Source organism: Caretta caretta, chromosome 7 (assembly GCF_965140235.1).
Source record: "Caretta caretta isolate rCarCar2 chromosome 7, rCarCar1.hap1, whole genome shotgun sequence".
Classification (NCBI taxonomy): Eukaryota; Metazoa; Chordata; order Testudines; family Cheloniidae; genus Caretta; species Caretta caretta.
The window spans coordinates 126,870,381-126,893,685 of NC_134212.1; the positions used below are offsets into that span (position 1 = coordinate 126,870,381).

Consider the following 23,305-nt stretch of genomic DNA (forward strand, 5'->3'; position numbering starts at 1 on the left):
AAGTACCTGATGGAGGAGGCTATGAGGCCCCGCTCTGATCCAGGCCCAGGAAAAACCCCTGTATGTTGGCCTCAAGCAACCAGCAGTGCCCTCCGAGCATGTGCCTTGAAGCAGAGCCTCTAACACTGAAGCCCAAGGGCTCTTCCTCCAGGGCTCCCCGTGAAAGTAGAGAGCACTCTGATGTGCACAAGGACAGAACCATGCAGAGGACAGTCAATAAGAAACATGTTTCCTCCCTGAGACGGTCCAGGTTGGGGGAGATGTCATGTCTCATTCAGAACCAATGGAACCAGCTCTGCCAAAGACCCCCAAGCTGGAAGGCAATGTGGGCAAAAAGAGAGATCTGCCGGTTCTGAAGGTGGTACCGAAGCATAAAGCACAAATGCTTACTGGTTCTATGAGTCCTGGTCCTCACCAATTGTCGGCACTGCCTTGTTCATTTAAAGACCATTCAACTGCAACAGATGAGCTGAGTCCTTCAGGTGTAACTGCTGGAACTCCTTGGACCCTAGGCTGTTACTTATGTAACACTGGAGGGTATATTCAATTTGGTGGTGACACAGGTGACTGCAGACAGAGTTTGGTTGCACTATCTGAAATTCACCCTGGCAGATAAGGGCTCTAAGAGACTAGACCTCCTGGTAAGGAAGGTCTTCTCCTCCACAGGTCTGCAATTTTATGTCATTTAACTACCAACCTTTGTTAGTGAAATATGACTTTAATAACTACTCCAGGCTCACAGACTTCAGAGATAAACTTCCTGTAGCCTTTTATTTATTTAAAGTGAAATGTATGACATCACCATGGGTTCGTCACTGGTTTCTATAGTGAAACTCAAGGAGCTCAGTCTATTTAGATTAACAAAGAGAAGGTTAAAGGGGTGACTTGATCAGTCTGTAAATACGTAGGAGGGGACAGATATTTAATAATGAGCTCTCCAATCTAGCAGACAAAGGTATACAAGTTGAAGCTTGAGAAATTCAAACTGGAAATAGGCATACAAAATTAATAGGGCTGTTGATTAATCGCAGTTAACTCATGTGATTAACTCAAAAAATTAATCGTGATTAATCACACTGTTAAACAATAGAATACCAATTGAAATTTAATAAAATATTTTGGATGTTTTTCTACATTTTCAAATATATTGATTTCTGTTGGAACGCAATACAAAGTGTACAGTGCTCACTTTATATTATTATTTTTTATTACAAATATTTGCACTATAGAAATGATAAACAAAAGTAATAGTATTTTTCAGTTCACCTAATACAAGTACTGTAGTGCAATCTCTTTATCATGACAGTGTAACTTGCAAATGTAGATTTTTTGGTTTTTTGTTACATAACGGCACTCAAAAACAAAATAATGTAAAACTTTAGAGCCTACAAATCCTCTCAGTTCTACTTCTTGTTCATTTAGTTGCTCAGACAAACAAGTGTGTTTACATTTATGGGAGATACTGCTGCCTGCTTCTTATTTATAATGTCACCTGAAAGGGAGAACAAGTGTTCGCATGGCACTTTTGTAGCCAGCGTTACAAGGTATTTGCCTGCCAGATATGCAAAACGTTCATATGCCCCTTCATGCTTCGGCCACCATTCCAGAGGACATGCTTCCATGCTGATGATGCTCGTTAAAAAAATAATGCATTAATTAAATTTGTGACTGAACTCCTTGTGGGAGAATTGTTTGTCTCCTGTTCTGTTTTACCCGCATTCTGCCATATATTTTCATGTGATAGCAGTCTCGGATGATGACCGAGCACATGTTCATTTTAAGAATGTTTTCACAGCAGATGTGACAAAATGCAAAGAAATACCAATGTGAGATTTCTAAAAATAGCTACAGCACTCAACCCAAGGTTAAAGAATCTGAAGTGCCATCCAAAATCTGAGAGGGACAAGGTGTGGAGCATACTTTCAGAAGTCTTAAAAGAGGAACACTCCGATGCGGAAACTACAGAACCTGAACCACCAAAAAAGAAAATCAACCTTCTGCTGGTGGCATCTGACTCAACTGATGAAAATGAACATGCATCGGTCCGCTCTGCTTTGGATTGTTATCAAGCAGAATCCATCATCAGCATGGAAACGTTCTCTGGAATGGTGGCCGAAGCATGAAGGGGCATATGAACGTTGAGCATATCTGGCACGCAAATACCTTGCAACATCGGCTACAAAAGTACCATGCAAACTCCTGTTCTCACTTTCAGGTGACACTGTAAACAAGAAGCGGGCAGCATTATCTCCTGCAAATTGTAACCAAACTTGTTTGTCTGAGCAATTGGCTGAACAAGAAGTAGGACTGAGTGAACTTGTAGGCTCGAAAGTTTTACATTCTTTTATTTTTGAATGCAGTTTTTGTACATAATTCTACGCTTGTAAGTTCAACTTTCATGATGAAGAGATTGCACTACAGTATTTGTATTAGGTAAATTGAAAAATACTATTTTGTTTTTACAGTGCAAATATTTGTAATAAATATATATATATATATAAAGTGAGCAGTGTACACTTTGTATTCTGTGTTGTAATTGAAATCAATATATTTGAAAATGTAGAAAACATCCACAAATATTTAAACAAATGGTATTTTATTATTGTTTAACAACGCGATTAATCGTGCGATTAATCATGATTACATTTTTAATCGCTTGACAGCCCTAAATTTTAAGTAAAAGTAATCAACAGTAGGAGCAACTTACCAAAGATTGTGCTGTATTCTCCATCTCTGGTCATTTTTAAAATCAAGATTGGACCTTTTTCTAAAAGATTCTCTAGTATAAACAGGAATTATTTCAGGTAAATTCTGGGGCCTGTGTTATAACAGAGATCATACTAGATGGTCACAGAGGTTGGTCCCTTCTAATCTTGGAATCTATGAAAACCCACCCAGTGTTTGTTTGTTTGTTTTTTCCCCAAAGGCTAGCATCAATACCTTGGGGTCTTTGTTCTGCATTTGAATATTATCTGAACTCCAGACATCAGCCCCATATTGAGGAGTTGGGGAAAACTTGTTCTCTCAACTTCAGCTAATCTCTAGTAATATTTTCAATCCCTGTGTGTTTCTAATTCAGAAGTTGCTTGACTCTCTTTCTGGTGTGTGGAAAGTGGAAAAGGGCCAAGACTAAAACAGGGTTCAAAAAAGAACTACTAAATTAATGGAGGATAGGGCCATCAATGGCTATTAAACGAGATGGGCAGGGATGGTGTCCCTAGCGTCTGTTTGCCAGAAGCTGGGAATGGGTGACAGGGGATGGATCACTTGATTACCTGTTCTGTTCATTCCCTCTGGGGCACCTGGCAGTGGCCACTGTTGGAAGACAGGATACTGGGCTAGATGGACCTTTGGTCTGACCAGTGTGGCCGTTCTTATGCTACAGTTTCTAGATCAAGAGAGTGAAATCACCTTTGGAGCTTTTCTCAGATTTGGAGGCTCTAGGAACACATGAAGTCCAAGAATAATGACTACAAACAACAATCACAAGTACAAAGTCTTATCTGTACTACACATTTTTTTAATCAATTTTTTAATTTACAAAAGGCATTTGCCCATTTTCTTCTTTTATATACAAGAATAATTTTCTCACCTATTACCTCTTTAACTTATTGATAAAACCTTGTTATGAGTAGTTGGAAATGATGGTGCACAGGTCTCTCTGTGTTAGGCCACATGGTAGCTTGCATCTACATGGTGCCATTTGCCAGGCTCCACTTATGGTGTCTGCAAACTTGGCTCCGCTTGATTTACCAACTGAGCAGGGACCACATCGACTCCAGGTTACTGTTCCCACCAGAGTTATCTCCTCTCTTGTTTCGTGGTCGAATCTGGAAAAGGTCACAGTGGGGACTTCTTTCAGCCTTCCTGCGCCTAGGACCACCCTTGTTACAGATGGCTCCCTTCTGGGATGAGGGCCACTCATCTGGACATCTACACTGCTCAGGGTACCTGGACCCCACAAGAGGCCAGGCTACATATAAACTTACTGGAACTGAGGGTGGTCTGCCTTGTGTGCAAGGCCTTCCTTCCCCTCATGCTGGACAATATCACTGCGGTAGTTTATATAAATAAACAGGGAGGAGCAAGATCTCGTCCCCTCTGTCCGGAAGCTGTCAGATTTTGGAATTGGTGTGTTAGGCACCACATCACAATGCAGGCTGTATACCTTCTGGGTATTCACAATGCCCTTGCAGACAAGCTAAGCAGAAGATTCTCTGCAGATCGTGAATGGAAGATTCATAACTCCGTCCTAACCATAATATTTACACAATGAGGTGCTCACTATGGGACCTCTTTGCATCATAGATGAACAGAAAGCCTCCCCTATGTTGTTTTAGGGGAGCCATAAGTTGCAACTCCCAGAGTGCTGCTCCCCTGCTGTCTTGGATGGGTGGCCTCAGGTCCTCCTATCCACCCCCCACTCCCACAAGTTACAGAGAAAATTGATATTGACTTTGTCACTGCATTTCTCATAGTACATGAGTATCATTCTCATGGTTCATGGAACTTCTAACCATGTTCACCCACCCATTTATCAGGACCATCCATTTCTGGATCTCCTAATCCAGCATAGGGGGAAAATCAACCACCCCAACCTGGGCTCATTCCACTTCACGGCCTGGTGTTTGGATGGGCTTCGGAAATAGAATGCTTATGCTCTGCCCCCATTCAGAAAATCCTTAACCAAAGTAGAAAGGATTCTGCTAGAACCTGCTACCTAACCCAAATGGAGGCACTTTTTGGCATGGGCATGACTCCACCAACATTCGCTAGATACTATGGGCATTGTGGCTGTCCTGGACTCTCTCCTGTTCTTGAAGAATTCAGGCCTAGCTCTTAGTTTGCTGCAGGTACACCTAGCACCAGTGAAAGGATGTTACGATTTATGAAGGTCTTGATGAGGACCTTCCCACCAATCCTTAAACCTATGCCTCAATGGGACCTTAACCTTGTCCTATCGACACTCACAGGACCACCCTTCAAATCTGTGGCAACATGTGCCATGACCCACCTGTCCATGAAGGTGGCGTTCTTCGTGACCATCACTTCAGCCAGGAGGGTCAGTGAGCTAGGAGCCATCATTGCAGACCCTCCCTGTACAGTGTTTCACAAGAGAAATTTTCCCTTTGGTACGCTCCAGATTTCTCCCCAAGATTGATTCTGAGTTTCACATCAGTCAAGCAATACACTTACTTGTATTTTTCCCAAAACCCCATGCTTCCTCCGAAGAGAAGAGATTCATTCCCTTGACAGCCAGTGCACCCTGGTGTTCTATCTTCAAGGAAGCAAATCCATTAAAAATCTCAGAGATTTTTTACTGCCATAGCAGAAAGTTTGTGTAGGCAAGCCGTATGCTCCCAGAGAATTTCTAAGTGGGTTTTGGGATGAATCTTTAGAGTGCTACAAAATAGCAAGAATTCCTGCCTGTATAGCATCCCTATCTGATGTCCCACTGCAGAACAGAGCAGCAACTTGGAGTTCTGTCCACATGTTTGCAACATACTACGCTCGAGGTCAGGCATCAGCTGTGGATGCAGTGGTAGGAATGGCAGTATTGCAAATATCTTTGCTGCCAGCTTCCTCGCACTCTCCTGCAGCCTGAACACTGCTTGCCAATCACCCAGGTATGGAATACACATCGGTACCATCACTTGAAAAAGAAGTGGAGGTTACTTACTGTTACTGGAGGTTCTCTGAGATGTGCGGGCCCTAGCCGTATTTCACTACTTGCCCTCCCTCCCCATCTGCTTCAGATCCTGTTGGATTTGCAATAAGAAGCGGAACTGGAGAAGTGTTGACTTGCATTGACTCTTATACCCTCAGTCAGGAGTAAAAGGGGAGCTACTGCGCATGTTAATGAATACTCCTTTTGAAGAATTTCCGGACTCTGGCCCATGGTAATACAGATAGGGACCACATATCTCGAAGAACCTCCAGTTACGGTAAGTAACCTCCACATCAGGGATGGATGGGCACACTCCACTCTTTACTGGATTAACTGATTTTTTATTTTTGCTGCCTCCAGGTGAGAATCACTCCTGTCACACAGCCTGGAGCTCCCCAGATGGATGGCAACACCTGTCACAATGTTGTTTCTGAGGTACCTGAACCACCCTTCCACCATCATTGATGCAGTGCAGGGCTGGAGTTAAGACCCCAGGTCCTCGTCCTTTCTCTGACTGTCCTCTGTGTTGGACTTGCAGGTGATCTATGAAATAGAGTTCAATGGGACCCATGGAATCCAGAATGTCTCTGTCCAGCTGAAAGTGACCAGTGTCTCTGGAAACTCTCTGCAGCAGCGGTTCACACTGCAGTTCTGGGTCAGTGCCCTAGTCTCACATGGATTCTTGCAAAGGCTGGGGTTAGTGCCCTGACTTCATTTGAGTCCTTGGGTGAGGAGATCTGGTTAGTACCATGAGAGCACGTGGATCCTGAGGGATCAGGGGTCAATGTCCCAGTCTTATATGGGTCCTGTGGAGTATTGGGGTCCATGGTTTGGTCTCGGGTAGGTCCTCAAGGTAGGGAGAGGTACCCTGGTCTTGTGCAAGGTTGGAGGGTGTTGGTGTCCTGCTCTTGCATGGTCTCTGGGGGAGGGGAGGGAAGAGATCAGGGTCAATATTTTTGTCCCATGCATGTTATGTAAAGAGAGGATAGGAGGCAGTGCTGTATTTCACTTGTTCTGAGCAAAGCTGCTGATGTCCTTTCCAGGTGCTACTTGACCTGTGCCCTGGCAGTTGGGGATGGGAATTGCCCTGAAGGGTCAGTGACCTTTTCCAACTCCTTAGGTTCTAAGGCTGGAGGACAAAGCTAGGAAATATTAAATCTGTCTGTGAGTTAGTGCTGGAGAGGCCCACTCTCACACCAAGTGGCTATAGTGTAACGTGGGAGGTGTGGTGAGGTTGTTTGGTTGACTCAGAACAACAGAAGCTTGTTGAGGTAATCCCCAAAACCCCTCTCCAGTAAGGACAATGTAATAAGTGTGTGTTTTGAGGGGGAGAATATCAGTGACCCAAAACTTCAGGGCTGTGGAAGGGCAAGGGTGAGTTCTTCCTTTGAGTATCCTCTGCATATTCCCACTCATGGGAATGCTCTGACCAGAGTAGCCTGAACGGTAAACTTCTACTAGAAGTAGCCATTGGAGCATCCATGCGCCTCCCTTGCTCGTTCCCCTTCTTTCCCTCCCCCACGAATTCCAAACGTTCTAGGGCAAGGGTTTAAAAGGAGCATGGTGCTCTGTTGCCTCATTGCCTTCAGCTGTGGCCAGCTGGATGGTTACATTGTTGCTATAGGATCCTTTCAGATCCTATAAGTGAATAGGCAGTTTGTATAGGTTAGTTGGTATATACGTTCACAGGGTTACATAAAGGATAACATGACAGATCAGAAGGCTAAGAAAGCCTGGATTCAAAAGATGCATCTGGTGCTGCCCAGGTATATTCCTAGCATTGGGCACATATCCCAGATGTTTGGCATGTTTGGGGGAAGGGCATTCTCCCTCTAAATGTCCAAACTTCTCATCATTTATCACAAGGGCAAAGAGAGACAAAACCTGCTCCAGGCAATTTTATTGCAGGAAGCACTGACAGTGGCAGCTTGTTTTCAGAGACCGGCTTCAGCCCCACCTCTGCCTCCAGCCAGCTCTGCAGGGAAGAAGTGAGATTCAGCTTCTATGTCAGGCACGATATCCAAGAGAGCCATCAGGATCTGAAAAAAGGTCTGGATCAGTGACAAACTGTTTCCAGAGCTGTCCCATTTCAGAGAGACTCAGCTGCAGTACTGAGGAAAAATTTGCAGCCCTCCTCAGTGTCGGCTTTATTACAAATTGCCAATCTGAGAGAGGAGGACATACCAGGACAGAATCTCATTATGGAGCCAGGCTCTGATTTAAGCTTTCAGTGTAGAGCTAGGAGCCATTCCTCTATGGATCCAACAAGATTGGATCCAGAGGAGCCTGTCAGAAGGGTGAGATCTATGGAGCCAATTCAGAGAACTGAGGAGGATTTGTTAACTAGCACTGCTCTGCATAGTATTACCGTTAAGCAGTAAAGACACAAGCAGTACGAAGTAATATCTTTTTTTCTGGACCAACTTCTGTTGGTGAGAGAGACAAGCTTTTGAGCTACACAGAGCTCTTCTTGAGGTCTAGGAAAGGTACTCAGAGTGTCACAGCTAAATACAAGGTCAAACAGATAGTTTAACATAAGTAGTTAGCCCATTTTCTAAGGGACCATTAAAGGTGAAGTGGCCCGTTTTCACCCTTGTAGTCCTAGGACTGCACCACTGGACAAATGCATCACAGAACCAATGCTATACCTGAGATACATCAATGATATTTTTATCCTCTGAACAGATGGCTTAAACTCCCTCATAGATTTCCACCACAACTTCAACCACCACCACCCATCCATCAAACTCTCTCTGGAACATTCCCACACTAGCATCAACTTCCTTTACACCATAATCAGCTTCACCCTACAGATCACTATATACAAGGAACCCACAGATCACCACACCTATCTTCATAGATCCAGTAACCAACCAACACACCAAGAAATCTGTTATCTACAGCCAGCCACTCAGATACCATATAATATTGTCTGAGGAACAAGTCCAAGATATACACCTTAAAACACTCAAAACTGCCTTCACCAAACAAGGACACTCCCAGAGAAGTAGATCGCATCATAGAATGGGCCACCCAAATACCCCAAGAGAACCTTTTTAAATACAGAAATAAAACCCGCTCTGACCACACACCCTCGTTGTCACCTATCACCTCACACTGGATCCCATATGAACTATCATCAAACTAAAAGCCATACTCGATGGGGACTCCACCCTGAAAGAAATCTTTCTGGAACCCCCTTTTCTGGCCTACAGACAACCTCCCCACAACCTCTCCTAGCTCAACAGAAGCAAGCTCCCCACAGATCAGGACACATTAACTCAAAGCAGCACCAGACGCTGCCAGAACAACAGATGCAAAACCTTCTGACATAGCTCCATTGCTACAATGATCAACACCCCCCACAACACAGCTTTCAAGATCTGTGGGTCTTACACATGCCTATCACAACTTGGGGGGTACCTCATCCAGTGCACTAAATGACCCAGTAACTATGTGGGTGAAAGCAGACAATCACTACGCTCTTGAATGAACTCACACAGGAAAATAATAGACAACGATACCACATCACCTATGGCTGAACACATTCAACAAAGTGATCACTCTATATCTGACCTATCAGTCTTGATCCTCACAGAAAACCTGCACAACACTTTCAAAAGACAAGCCTGGGAGCTTAAATTCATAACTTTGCTAGACACTAAAAGTCATGATCTTAAATACAGACACTGGATTTATGACTAATTACAAACAACCCCTCTTGTAGTCATGTGACAACAGGGATGTTATTTAGTCACTTCACCTTGAATGGTCCCATAGAATATGTGCTAACTACTTATGTTAAACTATGAATGACCTTGAGCGGATCACTGCAGACTACGTGGCTCTGGGAAGATGGATAAAGAAGTTTGAGGCGCAAGTGGTGTTCTCGTCCATCCTCCCCATGGAAGGAAAAGGCCTGGGTAGAGACCGTCGAATCGTGGAAGTCAACGAATGGCTACGCAGGTGGTGTCGGAGAGAAGGCTTTGGATTCTTTGACCATGGGATGGTGTTCCAAGAAGGAGGAGTGCTAGGCAGAGACGGGCTCCACCTAACGAAGAGAGAGAAGAGCATCTTCGCAAGCAGGCTGGCTAACCTAGTGAGGAGGGCTTTAAACTAGGTTCACCGGGGGAAGGAGACCAAAGCCCTAAGGTAAGGGGGGAAGTGGGATACCAGGAGGAAGCACGAGCAGGAGCACGTGAGAGGGGAGGGATTCTGCCTCATACTGAGAAAGAGGGGCAGTCAGCGGGTTATCTCAAGTGCCTATACACAAATGCACAAAGCCTGGGAAACAAGCAGGGAGTACTGGAAGTCCTGGCAAAGTCAAGGAATTATGATGTGATTGGAATAACAGAGACTTGGTGGGATAACTCACATGACTGGAGTACTGTCATGGATGGATATAAGGTGTTCAGGAAGGACAGGAAGGGCAGAAAAGGTGGGGAAGTTGCATTGTATGTAAGAGAGTAGTATGACTGCTCAGAGCTCAAGTATGAAACTGCAGAAAAACCTGAGAGTCTCTGGATTAAGTTTAGAAGTGTGAGCAACAAGGGTGATGTCGTGGTAGGAGTCTACTATAGACCAGCGGACCAGGGGAATGAGGTGGATGAGGCTTTCTTCCGGCAACTCGCAGAAGTTACTAGATCGCACGCCCTGGTTCTCATGGGAGACTTCAGTCATCCTGATATCTGCTGGGAGAGCAATACAGCGATGAACAGACAATCCAGGAAGTTTTTGGAAAATGTAGGGGACAATTTCCTGGTGCAAGTGCTGGAGGAACCAACGAGGGGCAGAGCTCTTCTTGACCTGCTGCTCACAAACCGGGAAGAATTAGTAGGGGAAGCAAAAGTGGATGGGAACCTGGGAGGCAGTGACCATGAGATGGTCAAGTTCAGGATCCTGACACAAGAAAGAAAGGAAAGCAGCAGAATATGGACCCTGGACTTCAGAAAAGCAGATTTTGACTCCCTCAGGGAACTGATGGGCAAGATCCCCTGGGAGAATAACATGAGGGAGAAAGGAGTCCAGGAGAGCTGGCTGTATTTTAAAGAATCCTTATTGAGGTTACAGGGACATACCATCCCGATGTGTAGAAAGAATAGTAAATATGGCAGGCGACCAGCTTGGCTTAACAGTGAAATCCTTGCTGATCTTAAATACAAAAAAGAAGCTTACAAGAAGTGGAAGATTGGACAAATGACCAGGGATGAGTATAAAAATATTGCTCAGGCATGCAGGAGTGAAATCAGGAAGGCCAAATCACACCTGGAGTTGCAGCTAGCAAAAGATGTTAAGAGTAACAAGAAGGGTTTCTTCAGGTATGTTAGCAACAAGAAGAAAGTCAAGGAAAGTGTGGGCCCCTTACTGAATGAGGGAGGCAACCTAGTGACAGAGGATGTGGAAAAAGCTAATGTACTCAATGCTTTTTTTGCCTCTGTCTTCACGAACAAGGTCAGCTCCCAAACTACTGCACTGGGCAGCACAGCATGGGGAGGAGGTGACCAGACCTCCGTGGAGAAAGAAGTGGTTCGGGACTATTTAGAAAAGCTGGACGAGCACAAGTCCATGGGGCCGGATGCGTTGCATCTGAGAGTGCTAAAGGAATTGGCGGGTTGTGATTGCAGAGCCATTGGCCGTTATCTTTGAAAACTCATGGCGATCGGGGGAAGTCCCGGACGACTGGAAAAAGGCTCATGTAGTGCCCATCTTTAAAAAAGGGAAGAAGGAGGATCCTGGGAACTACGTCCAGTCAGCCTCACCTCAGTCCCCGGAAAAATCATGGAGCAGATCCTCAAGGAATCAATTGGAGGAGAAGAAAGTGATCAGGAACTTTCAGCATGGATTCACCAAGGGCAACTCATGCCTGGCTAGTCTAATTGCCTTCTATGATGAGATAACTGGTTCTGTGGATAAAGGGAAAGAAGTGGACGTGTTGTTCCTTGACTTTAGCAAAGCTTTTGACACTGTCTCCCACAGTATTCTTGCCAGCAAGTTAAAGAAGTATGGCCTGGATGAATGGACTAGAAGGTGGATAGAAAGCTGGCTAGATTGTCGGGCTCAACGGGTAGTGATCAATGGCTCCATGTCTAGTTGGCAGCCGGTATCAAGTGGAGTGCCCCAAGGGTCGGTCCTGGGGCCGGTTTTGTTCAATATCCTCATAAATGATCTGGAGGATGGTGTGGATTGCACCCTCAGCAAGTTTCCAGATGACACTAAACTGGGAGGAGAGATAGATATACTGGGGGGTAGGGATAGGATACAGAGGGACCTAAACAAATTGGAGGATTGGGCCAAAAGAAATCTGATGAGGTTCAACAAGGACAAGTGCAGAGTCCTGCACTTAGGACGGAAGAATCTAATGCACCGCTACAGACTAGGGACCGAATGGCTAGGCCGCAGTTCTGCGGAAAAGGACCTAGGGGTTATAGTGGACGAGAAGCTGGATATGAGTCAACAGTGTGCCCTTGTTGCCAAGAAGGCCAATGGCATTTTGGGATGTATATGTAGGGGCATTGCCAGCAGATCAAGGGACGTGATTGTTCCCCTCTATTCGACACTGGTGAGGCCTCATCTGGAGTACTACATCCAGTTTTGGGCCCCACACTACAAGAAGGATGTGGAAAAATTGGAAAGAGTCCAGCGGAGGGCAACAAAAATGATTAGGGGACTGGAACACATGAGTTATGAGGAGAGGCTGAGGGAACTGGGGATGTTTAGTCTACGGAAGAGAAGAATGAGGGGGGATTTGATGGCTGCTTTCAACTAGCTGAAAGGGGGTTCCAAAGAGAATGGCTCTAGACTGTTCTCAGTGGTAGCAGATGACAGAACAAGGAGTAATGGTCTCAAGTTGCAGTGGGGGAGATTTAGGTTGGATATTAGGAAAAACTTTTTCACTAGGAGGGTGGTGAAACACTGGAATGCGTTACCTAGGGAGGGGATGGAATCTCCTTCCTTAGAAGTTTTTAAGGTCAGGCTTGACAAAGCCCTGGCTGGGATGATTTAATTGGGGATTGGTCCTGCTTTGAGCAGGGGGTTGGACTAGATGACCTCCTGAGGTCCCTTCCAACCCTAATATTCTATGATTCTCTGATTCTATCTGTTTGACCTTGTATTTAGCTGTGACCACTCTGAGTGCCTTTCCCAGACCTCAGGAAGAGCTCTGCGTAGCTCAAAAGCGTGTCTCTCTCACCAAGAGAAGTTGGTCCAATAAAGTATATTGCTTCATTCACATTGTCTCTCTAATATCCTGGGACTGACATGGCTACAACAGCCTGTATACAACAGTGTTAGAGCAAAAAGAAAAGGAGTACTTGTGGCACCTTAGAGACTAACAAATTTATTTGAGCATAAGCTTTTGTGAGCTACAGCTCACTTCATCAGGCAGATCTGTCTATGGCTACACTGACAATTGAGCCAGTTACTGTATCTCAGAACACATCAGGTGTTTTACTACAACCAGTCAGGCTGGCTGCTTCTCTGAGAGTCAGCCAAGAACTGGAAAGGGTCAGGAGCTCTCGGCTGCTGCATCCTACAAAGCCCTTTTGGCATTCATGGAGAAGAACTTCTCTCCACTCTCCTTTTCCAGCAGATTGTTATGTCCCATCTGAGTTGCAAATGGATTGGGGCCAGTAGAGGAGGTGGATCACAGATCAGAATAAGGGAAAACTTCTTATAATCAGTTCAGTGCTGGCCTTCTGGATCTGCAGGCCCAGAGAGATTTCAAACCAGATCCATCAGTAAGGTTTTGGCCCGAGTGGCATCGGATTGGTCCTGCTTTGAGCAGGGGGTTGGACTAGGAAGGGATGAGTTCCGACCTTCAGCAAGACAGTATCAGGAGGACATTCAGTTATTATATCCAAAGGATAGGACCAACCAGTGCAGCTTACTCAGAACAAGTCACCTATGGAAATAGGTGAAATATTCAGTGAGGAGGAACTGGAGCTGGGAGAGTCTGATTCAGAATTAAGGGATGTATCTTCTCTGGATGAAAATGTGGGGACATCTCAGTATCATCACCATCTGAAGATGCTGTAGCCTTTTATGAGTTAATATCGAGAATGTCAAAGATGTTAGATATTCTTTCTGTTTTTGTGGTGGAATCATTGAATCCTATCTTCAGTGTCTTTGGGGCAGCGGCTAGTCAATGAGTCACACTTCTCTTGTTAGAGGGATAGCTGCTTCAGCAAGCAAAGGCGTCTGGAATATTCAGACCATTCAGCCTCCGAAGTGGTACTTCACAGATCAAAAGGTGCCCAAGTTCACTTTATTTCACCAGATGAGGAAGGGAAGAGGCTGCCTATGTTAGGAAGAAAAATATATATTCTTCCGCTGCATTAAACATGCTCATGTCCAGCTATGAAGCTGTTGTGGCTGGGTGCCAATACCATCTCTTGAGCAAAATGTCCTCTTTTCTTAAGTTTGTGTTCCTCTGGAAGTGCATTGTCAAATGCTGTTTTGACTGAAGAACTGAGTGTTGTCAAGCAACAATTGAAAGCAGCTTTTGACCCCTCAGATACTTCAGCAAGGTCAATAGCTTTGGCTGTCTCACTAAGGAGACACACACTATTAAGACCAATGGGATTCCCTCATGAGACAAAAATGAGGATTGAGGACCATCCATTTGAAGGAGAAGGCCTGTTTATTATTCAGACTGATGAGGTATTAGAGAAGATAAAAAATATAAGATTTTTTGCTAGATCAGTGGTTCCCAAACTTGTTCTGCCGTTTGTGCAGGGAAAGCCCCTGGCCGGCTGGGCCGGTTTGTTTACTGGCCGCATCCGCAGGTTCAGCCGATCGCGGCTCCCAGTGGCCACGGTTCACTGCTCCAGGCCAATGGGAGCTGCTGGAAGCAGCACGGCCAAGGGACCTACTGGCCGCTGCTTCCAGCAGCTCCCATTGGCCTGGAGCAGCGAACCGCGGCCACTGGGAGCCGCGATCGGCTGAACCTGCAGACACGGCAGGTAAACAAACTGGCCCAGCCTGCCAGGGGTTTTCCCTGCACAAGCAGCAGAACAAGTTTGGGAACCATTGTGCTAGATCTTTAAGTTTCTTTAATACAGGGAAGAGGCCACATTCAGTTCCCATTACACACGTATCTAAGGTAATACGCCACATTCATCTCCTTCACTTGGTTACAATTCTCAGAAAAGGGCATATCCTTTCCAACCTCAATATTATTCCCCACATCACCAACTACAACAGAGAAAGAAATTTAAGCCTCACAATAACAAAGGGAATGTTTCATCTTTGTTCTCTGCAGTTCATCTAAGACATCAGATTTGACATAAGGACACAGAGCTTCAAGACAGTCCACCTGGACATGGTTTATCCATAGTTTGGGGTCCAGCAGTCCATTTTTAATTACCAATGGGAGTTAATAACATCAAACAGATGGATTTTAGAAGTTATTTCATGCATGTGCATAATTCAATTCAAAACCTTTTCTCATAACAATCCACCTGCTTCATATCTGGGCTGAGATCAAAGTCATCTCAATTTGTTCAAAAATGAAGGTTCAGTCTCTGCTCCAGTTAAGTACAATACAGGTAATTCCATGAGATCATAGAGGGAAGGGGTTTAACTCACGTTATTTTCTAATCCCAAAAAAAGGTGGAAGGCCTTCATCCTATTTTGGTTTTAAGTAGATTAAACACTTATATAAAGAAATTATGTTTCTACATGCTGCCTCTAATTTATGTAATACTCTTTCACTCCAGGGTTGGTTTGCAGCTGTGGATTTAAAAGACGCATACTTCCACATTTCATTCTGTAAGACCATGTCAGTGGTTTGTTGTTGAAGAGGACCATTTTCAGTACAAGGTCTTCCCTTCCAGGTTGTCCACAGCACTTCGGGTGTTTACAAAATGCCTGTCTAGTGTAGGAGCATACTTAAGAAGGCAGTGGATGTATGTATATCCATACCTAGACAACTGGTTAATAAAAGTATCATCCAAGGAAGGGATCTTACTACATGTATATCAGATATGTTCACTGTTTGTCAATCTGGGATTACAGATAAATTGGGAAAAGTCATGTCGAAACCCTACTCAAAGGACTCTTTATAGGAGCAATCTTGCTTTTATCTGGGGGGGGGGGGGGGGGGATTTTCTCCCAGAGGTGAGATATATCAAAATAAACATATCTCCTCTTCCAGTTACCAAGACAACCCTTCGGTTGCTGGGTCTATTGGCGTTAACCACAGCAGTGACTCTTTATGTTCATCTTCAGATGAGAGATCTTCAGCACTGGTTATCAAAGAACTGTGAACCAGTGTAGATGATGTGCATTGAAAAATATTAATTCCACAACACGTGCTAATGTCATTAATGGGATGAACAGACAATCAAAATGCAGTGAAGTGTACACTTTTCTGTCCCCCATAACATCAGTTACACTGATCACCGATGCACCTACCTCAGGATGGGGATCCCATCTGAACAATGAATATTTTAGAACTGAGAGCAATCAGATTAGCTCTCAGGTCTTTTCTACTTCAAATAAAAAACAAAGCAGTTGAGGTAGTAACCTACACTAGGACAGCGTTATATTATCTAAACAAGCGATTCACTCTGTGGAATTATGCAGGGAGGCCAAGAGTATTTGTAAGGACTCTATAGAACATGATATGAATCCAGTAGCAATTCACATGGCAGGAGAACAGAACACTCTTGCAAATCATCTGAGTAGATCATCAGGTCAGATCCACAAATGGTTCTTGAAGGAAGAAGTAGTGAATCACGCCTTCTGTTTATGGGGGGAGCCCAATAATAGACTTGTTTGCATTCCGCAGCAACAGGAAATATCAGAGCTATTGTTCTAGGGCAGGCAGAAACAAGGAATCAGTATTGAACGCTTTTCTAATACAGGGGGGTCAGGCCTAAGGAATGCTTTTTCCTCATTTCCCCTCATTCAGAGAGTGATAAATGAGAAGACAGGACAAAACCAGGGTGATTTGAATAGCACCAGCATGACCCAGACAGCAGTGGTAGCCGGCTTTGGTACATCTGTCACAAGGATTAGTGGAATCTTTATCACTGATACTAGACTTGTTAATGCAATAAACAGGGAAGGTCTATCATCTGAACTTTCAGTCCCTTCTCTTGACTGCATGAGGAATAGACTTTCAGAGGTGCTAGAAGAAAGCCTTTCATTAGAAGTACACAATGTACTGTTATTTTTCTAGAAAGGAATTCACATGGATGTGCTACAGTCTCAAATGGAATAGGTTTCTATTGTGGATTTCCATGTATAATTTGGATCCTTATATGGCACCAATTACAATTAATGCTAATATATAATTATCTTAAGAAGACACCTCTTTCATTATCTTCAATTAAGGTTAATCTCTCAGCCATATCATGTATCTGTAGAGGGAAAATCAGTTTTTACTAATGATGAAATGTAGAGGTTTTTGAAAGGCCTTAATAATTTGTATCCTCCAATAAGAATTCCTGTGCCCTTCTAGGATCTGAATGTATTACTAGCATAAATAATGAGACCAAGGGACGTACTGGCCGCTGCTTCCAGCAGCTCCCATTGGCCTGGAGCAGCGAACCGTGGCCACTGGGAGCCGCGATCGGCTGAACCTGCAGACACGGCAGGTAAACAAACTGGCCCAGCCCGCCAGGGGCTTTCCCTGCACAAGTGGCAGAACAAGTTTGGGAACCATTGTGCTAGATCTTTAAGTTTCTTTAATACAGGGAAGAGGCCACATTCAGTTCCCATTACACACGTATCTAAGGTAATACGCCACCTTCATCTCCTTCACTTCGTTACAATTCTCAGAAAAGGGCATTTTGGGATGTATAGGTAGGGGCATAGCGAGCAGATCGAGGGACGTGATCGTCCCCCTCTATTCGACACTGGTGAGGCCTCATCTGGAGTACTGTGTCCAGTTTTGGGCCCCACACTTCAAGAAGGATGTGGATAAATTGGAGAGAGTCCAGCGAAGGGCAACAAAAATGATTAGGGGTCTGGAACCCATGACTTACGAGGAGAGGCTGAGGGAACTGGGATTGTTTAGTTTGCAGAAGAGAAGAATGAGGGGGGATTTGATAGCTGCTTTCAACTACCTGAGAGGTGGTTCCAGAGAGGATGGTTCTAGACTATTCTCAGTGGTAGAAGAGGACAGGACAAGGAGTAATGGTCTCAAGTTGCAGTGGGGGAGGTTTAGGTTGGATATTAGGAAAAACTTTTTCACTAGGAGAGTGGTGAAACACTGGAATGCGTTACCTAGGGAGGTGGTAGAATCTCCTTCCTTAGAAGTTTTTAAGGTCAGGCTTGACAAAGCCCTGGCTGGGATGATTTAATTGGGGATTGGTCCTGCTTTGAGCGAGGGGTTGGACTAGATGACCTTCTGAGGTCCCTTCCAACCCTGATATTCTATGATTCTATGATTCTCCCTTTGAACCTCTAGGTTGGGGTGGGCAAACTACAGCCAGGGCCCGCATCCGGCCCTTCAGACGTTTAAATCCGGCCCTGAACCTCCTGCTGGGGAGTGGGATCCAGGGCTTGCCCCACTCCGCACATGCTGTGGCTCCGTGCGCCTCCCAGAAGCAGCATGTCTCCCCTCTGGCTCCTATGCGTACGGGCAGCCAGGGGGCTCTGAATGCTGACGCTGCCCCTGCCCCAAACACCGCGCCCGCAGCTCCCATTGGCTGGGAACTATGGGAGCTGCAGGGGCGACATCTGTGGATGGGGCAGCACACCGAGCTGCCTGGCTGCGCCTCTGTGTAGGATCCAGAAGGTGGACATGCCGCTGCATCCAGGAGCTGCTTGAGGAAAGTGCCGCGTGGAGCCTGCACCCCTGATCCCGCTCTGATCCCCCTTCTGCCCTCCAAACCCCTTGGTCCCAGCCCAGAGCACCCTACTTCACCCCCATCCCCTCATCCCCAGTCCCACCCCAGAGACTCTACCCCCCAGCCGGAGCCCTCACCCCCCCCCCCGGCACCCCTGCTACCTCTTGGAGCCCCCTCCCGCTCCTTGAACTTTCATTTCTGGCCCCACCCCAGAGCCCACACTCCCAGCCGGAGCTGTCACTGACTCCCGCACCCCAACCCCCCAATTTTGTGAGCATTCATGGCCTGCCATACAATTTCTATACCCAGATGTGGCCCCCCAGGCGGCACCTCCCCTGCTCTAGGGAGCTAGTCTCTATTTAACCTATCTGTAAAAACTCTGTTTTAGCAATCCCTTCTGCCAGGAGCATAAGTCAATTGCATGCATGAATGCTGATCCACCGTTCAGTGTGTTTCATAAGGATAAAATGGTTCTTCGCACTCATTCAAAGTTTTTACCAAAAATAGTCTCCGATTTTGACATAGAACAATGTATAGTTTTACCATTTTTTCCCCCAAACTCCATACTCATGTTGGGGAAGTTAAATTACACACATTAGTTTATAAGGAGAGCATTATCTTTTTACTTAGGCCATGTCTACACTAGCACTTATGTTGGCAAAACGTTTGTTGCTCAGAGATTTGAAAAAAAACACACTCCTGAGCGACATACGTTTTGCCAGCAAAAGTGCTTATGCGCACAGCTCTATGTCGGCAGGAGATGCTCTCCCACTGACATAGCTACCACTGCTCATCGAACTGGTTTTATTACGTCAATGGGAGAGGTCTCTCCTGTCGGCATAATGCAGCTACACGAGTGCTCTTACAGCAGCACAACTGTATCGATACAGCTGTGATCCTGTAAGCTTGTAAATGTAGACATGGTGTTGGACAGGACTAAACAATTTAGACAGTGCTCAAGGCTGTTTATAGCTTAGGGACCAAAAAACAAGGGTAAAGCCATTTCTGTACAGATTCTAGGTGGGTTAGGTTAGGTATTTATGTTCTTATCCTCAATTTATAAGATTAATAAGAACATAAGGATGTCCATACTGGGTCAGAATGGTCAATCTAAGCCCAGTATCCTGTCTTCTGACAGTGGCTAATGTCAGATGCTTCAGAGGGAATGAACAGAATAGGGCAATTATTGAGTGATCCATCGCCTCTCATCCAGTCCCAGCTTTTGGCAATCAGAGGCATAGGGACATCCAGAGCATGCAATTGAAGGGATTATCCTTTCCTCAAGGCATCAAAACTCATTCAACTAGATCAAAGTCAACTTGCATGGCTTTCCCTAGACATATTCCTTTCTTAGAAACAAGTAGAGCAACAACTTGGGATACTGTCCACATTTTTACTACACATTACTCTTTAGACTTGGAATCTAGATTGGAGGCAAAGTTTGGTAGGGCAGTCCTGCATTCCCTGTTTAACTAGAACTCTGCGTCCTACCATCCCGGGTCAAAGTACGGCTTATTAATATATCCCATGAGTGGGAATATGCAGAAGACACTCAAAGGAAGAAACGACGGTTACTTATGTATGACCAAGGTTCTTTGAGATGGACTCTGCATAGTCTTACTCATGCCTCCCTTTCCCCATTGCTTCAGAGCCTTACTTACCAAAGGGCTTGGAGTCACGGGGGAAGGCACTGAGGCAGTGGAATGCCACACTCCTTTTTAAGCCTTGCCCTGGAATGTCCAGAGTTTGGGAGGGGGAGGGAGGCAAGGGAGGCATGTGGCTGCTCCAATGGCTACAGCAGTAGAATTTTACAGTTTAGGTCGCACCACTCGGAGCATTCCAATGAGTTGAATATGTAGCATCCATCTCAAAGAAAATGGGTTACAAGTAAGTAAGTTCATTTCTGGAGAACCACCTAACTCCCTATGGAGACAGTGTAACATGGATCATAAGTGTGATTATAGAATTCCTCAGGCTCTAGTACCCTTAGTTGCAGAAAAATCTTAGGCAGTGGGAGTCTGATGCTTCAGGAACTGTCTCTGGGGCATGGGTATCCAAATGTCAGGGCACGCTGCAGTTTGGCTTGCCAGCTCCTGGGTTGCAGAGGTGCTGGTAAGTATGGAAGAGGATTCTGAGATAGACCGAGGTTGGGGTTTTGTTTTTAATGAGACTTTTAATAGGGTGATTAAAAAAAAAGCTTTAGTCACACTCAGCCTTGCCATAAGTAGGTTTGACTCCCTTGTCCGAAAAAGAGTTTTCCTGTTTATCCCATGGCTGAATTTGATCAGTTGTGCTGAATGAAGGTCTGAGCTACCTGGTGCTGATGGTGTCACTTCACTTTGTAACATTTTCTTTCCTTCTCTCCTGCTTTTCTCTTCTGCTTGCCTCTCAGCAGAGCAGGACTCCTTCGTATACCTTGCCAAGAAGCGGAAACCCTGGTTATATCATTGGGGCACCACTCTTGTCTCTAAACAATGGTGCCAGGCAGCAAGTATCCTTTCTGATAACAGGTTTTACCTGTCACCGTCACATTCTAGCGTAGCTGTACCCTTTAGATTTTCGATTAACTGGGGAGGTGTTACGTGAGTGTCACATTGCAGCCTTTGTCTAACCTTTCTCTTGGGGATAGTGGGAAAGGTTCTTCAATGGGGGTCTCTAGGCATTCCTATACACATGAAACACCCTCCCTAAGCTCATCCATTATGTCATCACCCTCTCCCTGTTCAACTCCCTCCTGAACACCCACTTCTACCATCACTCCTACAAGAAATTAACCTGCTGACTATAGCAACATTGTGAGTACTAAGGAATATCTATGTAGTTAACACAGTGCTTGTTTGGTTTTTTGGGTATCTGCCAAGAGGTAGCCATGTTCCACTTCAGGTGCTTTCCTGTACCCTGTGTCCATTTCTCTGTATATTTCTTCATAGCAAGGACCATGTTTGGGAAGCACTGGAAAGCACTACTGGAAGCAAATAACTGATAATAATATTGAAGGTGTCTTGACTATGACTGGATTAGAATCATGTATAAGAGTTAAGAGGGATTTTAGGGATTCTCTAACTGGTTGAGGGTGTCGCTGGCATGTTTGGGTGGGTATTTCTTTGGTCACAGTGGCTAACTTGGTTAGGGGGGGTTAGGTACATGTGCTACAATAACTGGCACTGTTGGTAGGAGGTTTCTACTAATTAAAGGATTATCTTGTTGAGGACTGGTTGGGTAACCCATGCTGTTTAACTTCCCTTCTATTTGGCTTCTTGACACATAGCCCCTTCCCTCAGGTGACTATCTTACAGAGCCAGGGTGATGGAATATGCTCTCAGACTCTCAGGTACAAGGTACAGTTTGGAATGAATGTGAGGACAAGCTGCCAGCTCAGGTAACAATTTCCACCATTCCTTCCTCCCCAATCCTCAGACAAGTTTGCAAGTAGCTTGGGTAGCACCCTCTCCTGTCATTGCCACACAGGGTTTGCAGGGCTCAGGTTGTGCTGTGGAGCTCATGTAGTACCTTCTTTGTAAGTCCCCATATTCGGCTTGGATAATCTCTCCCTCACATGCCTGAAGGCTTTGAGCAGCACTGGAGACAAGGAACCTCTACAAGAGAGAGCCCTCCAGAGCAGCTTGAACACTATTAATTGTGGAGGTCTGTTGGGGAGGTTCTGAGGCTCCAGTTCTAGGCATGTATTTCACATCACAATACAGGAATGCAGGGCTTGGATTCAAGGAGTAGTATTATAATAGTATTATAATTAGGAGTAGTGTTATAATTATCCTTGAAAGGATTAGATTTTTATTATTCAATATCAGCAAAGATCCATTTTGCACCATATACACACAAGCTGATGAAAAATATTTCCATTGATAATAATGGACATTTACAGATAGGCAAAGTAAAGTGCTATTTAAGAGTTTGATTTGAAGCTATTTACTTTGTATGTTTTGACACGTGATGTTGACAATGTGTGTTTTAATGGTTATAAAGCTTGAACTTTTTGAATCTCAAGATCTGCTTGTGACAGGATTGGTCACAGAGCTCCCCTTGGGTCTGTCACCTGATGTGCTGAAATTACCTCTGAGCCCATTTTCCCTGCCAGCTTGGGACTCCAGAACCCCACCTTGTTGACCCAGACACACTAGTCCATTTTACTCTGTATAAAGCTTATACAGGGTAAATTCATAAATTGTCCACCCTCTATAACACTGATAGAGAGATATGCACAGCTGTTTGTATTAATCACTTACTCTGGGTTTACTAATAAACAAAAGTGATTTTATTAAGTATAAAAAGTAGGATTTAAGTGTTTTCAAGTAATAACAGTCAGAACAAAGTAAGTCACCAAAGCAAAATAAAACAAACTCGCAAGTCTAAGCCTAATACATTAAGAAACTGATTATAGGTAATATCTCACCCTCAAAGATGTTCCAATAAGCCTCTTTCACAGACTAGAGCCCTTCCTAGTTTGGGCCCAGTCCCTTTCCCCTGGTACAGTCTTTGTTGGATCCAGCAGACATCTCAGGTGGTAAGCAGGAGTTTTCTCATGACTGGCAGCCTCCTTTGTCCTGCTCCACCCCCTTTTAAAGCTTTTGCACAAGGCGAAAATCTTTTGTCTGTGCTTGTCCCGACCCCCGCCTCATCAATGGAAAAGTACTAGGATTAAGGTAGATTCCAGTATCATGTGACATGGTCACATGTCACTGTAAGACCCCTAGTCTCCATTCTTCCTGGGGTGGCCTACCTACACAGGAAGGTTTGCAGGTAAATAAACCATTTACAACCAATTGTCCTAGTCAATGGGAGCTATCAAGATTCTAAACCACTATTAATGGCCCTCGCTTTG

The 23,305-nt window shown here is 44.9% G+C and overlaps 1 protein-coding gene across 5 annotated transcripts in view; it reads left to right on the forward strand.

Moving 5' to 3' along the window:
- TCTN3 (tectonic family member 3) overlaps nucleotides 1-23,305 on the forward strand; it is a 63,510-nt gene that overhangs the window by 27,866 nt on the left and 12,339 nt on the right. For 3 of the 5 annotated variants that reach the window (XM_048858665.2, XM_048858668.2, XM_048858667.2), the window contains 4 exons: nucleotides 6,029-6,103; nucleotides 6,207-6,323; nucleotides 20,858-20,956; nucleotides 21,747-21,844. In XM_048858665.2, the coding sequence (XP_048714622.2) occupies nucleotides 6,029-6,103; nucleotides 6,207-6,323; nucleotides 20,858-20,956; nucleotides 21,747-21,844 (389 nt within the window). The remainder of the gene's footprint in view (nucleotides 1-6,028; nucleotides 6,104-6,206; nucleotides 6,324-20,857; nucleotides 20,957-21,746; nucleotides 21,845-23,305) is intronic. The other 2 variants (XM_048858666.2, XM_048858669.2) reach the window with 1 other exon arrangement.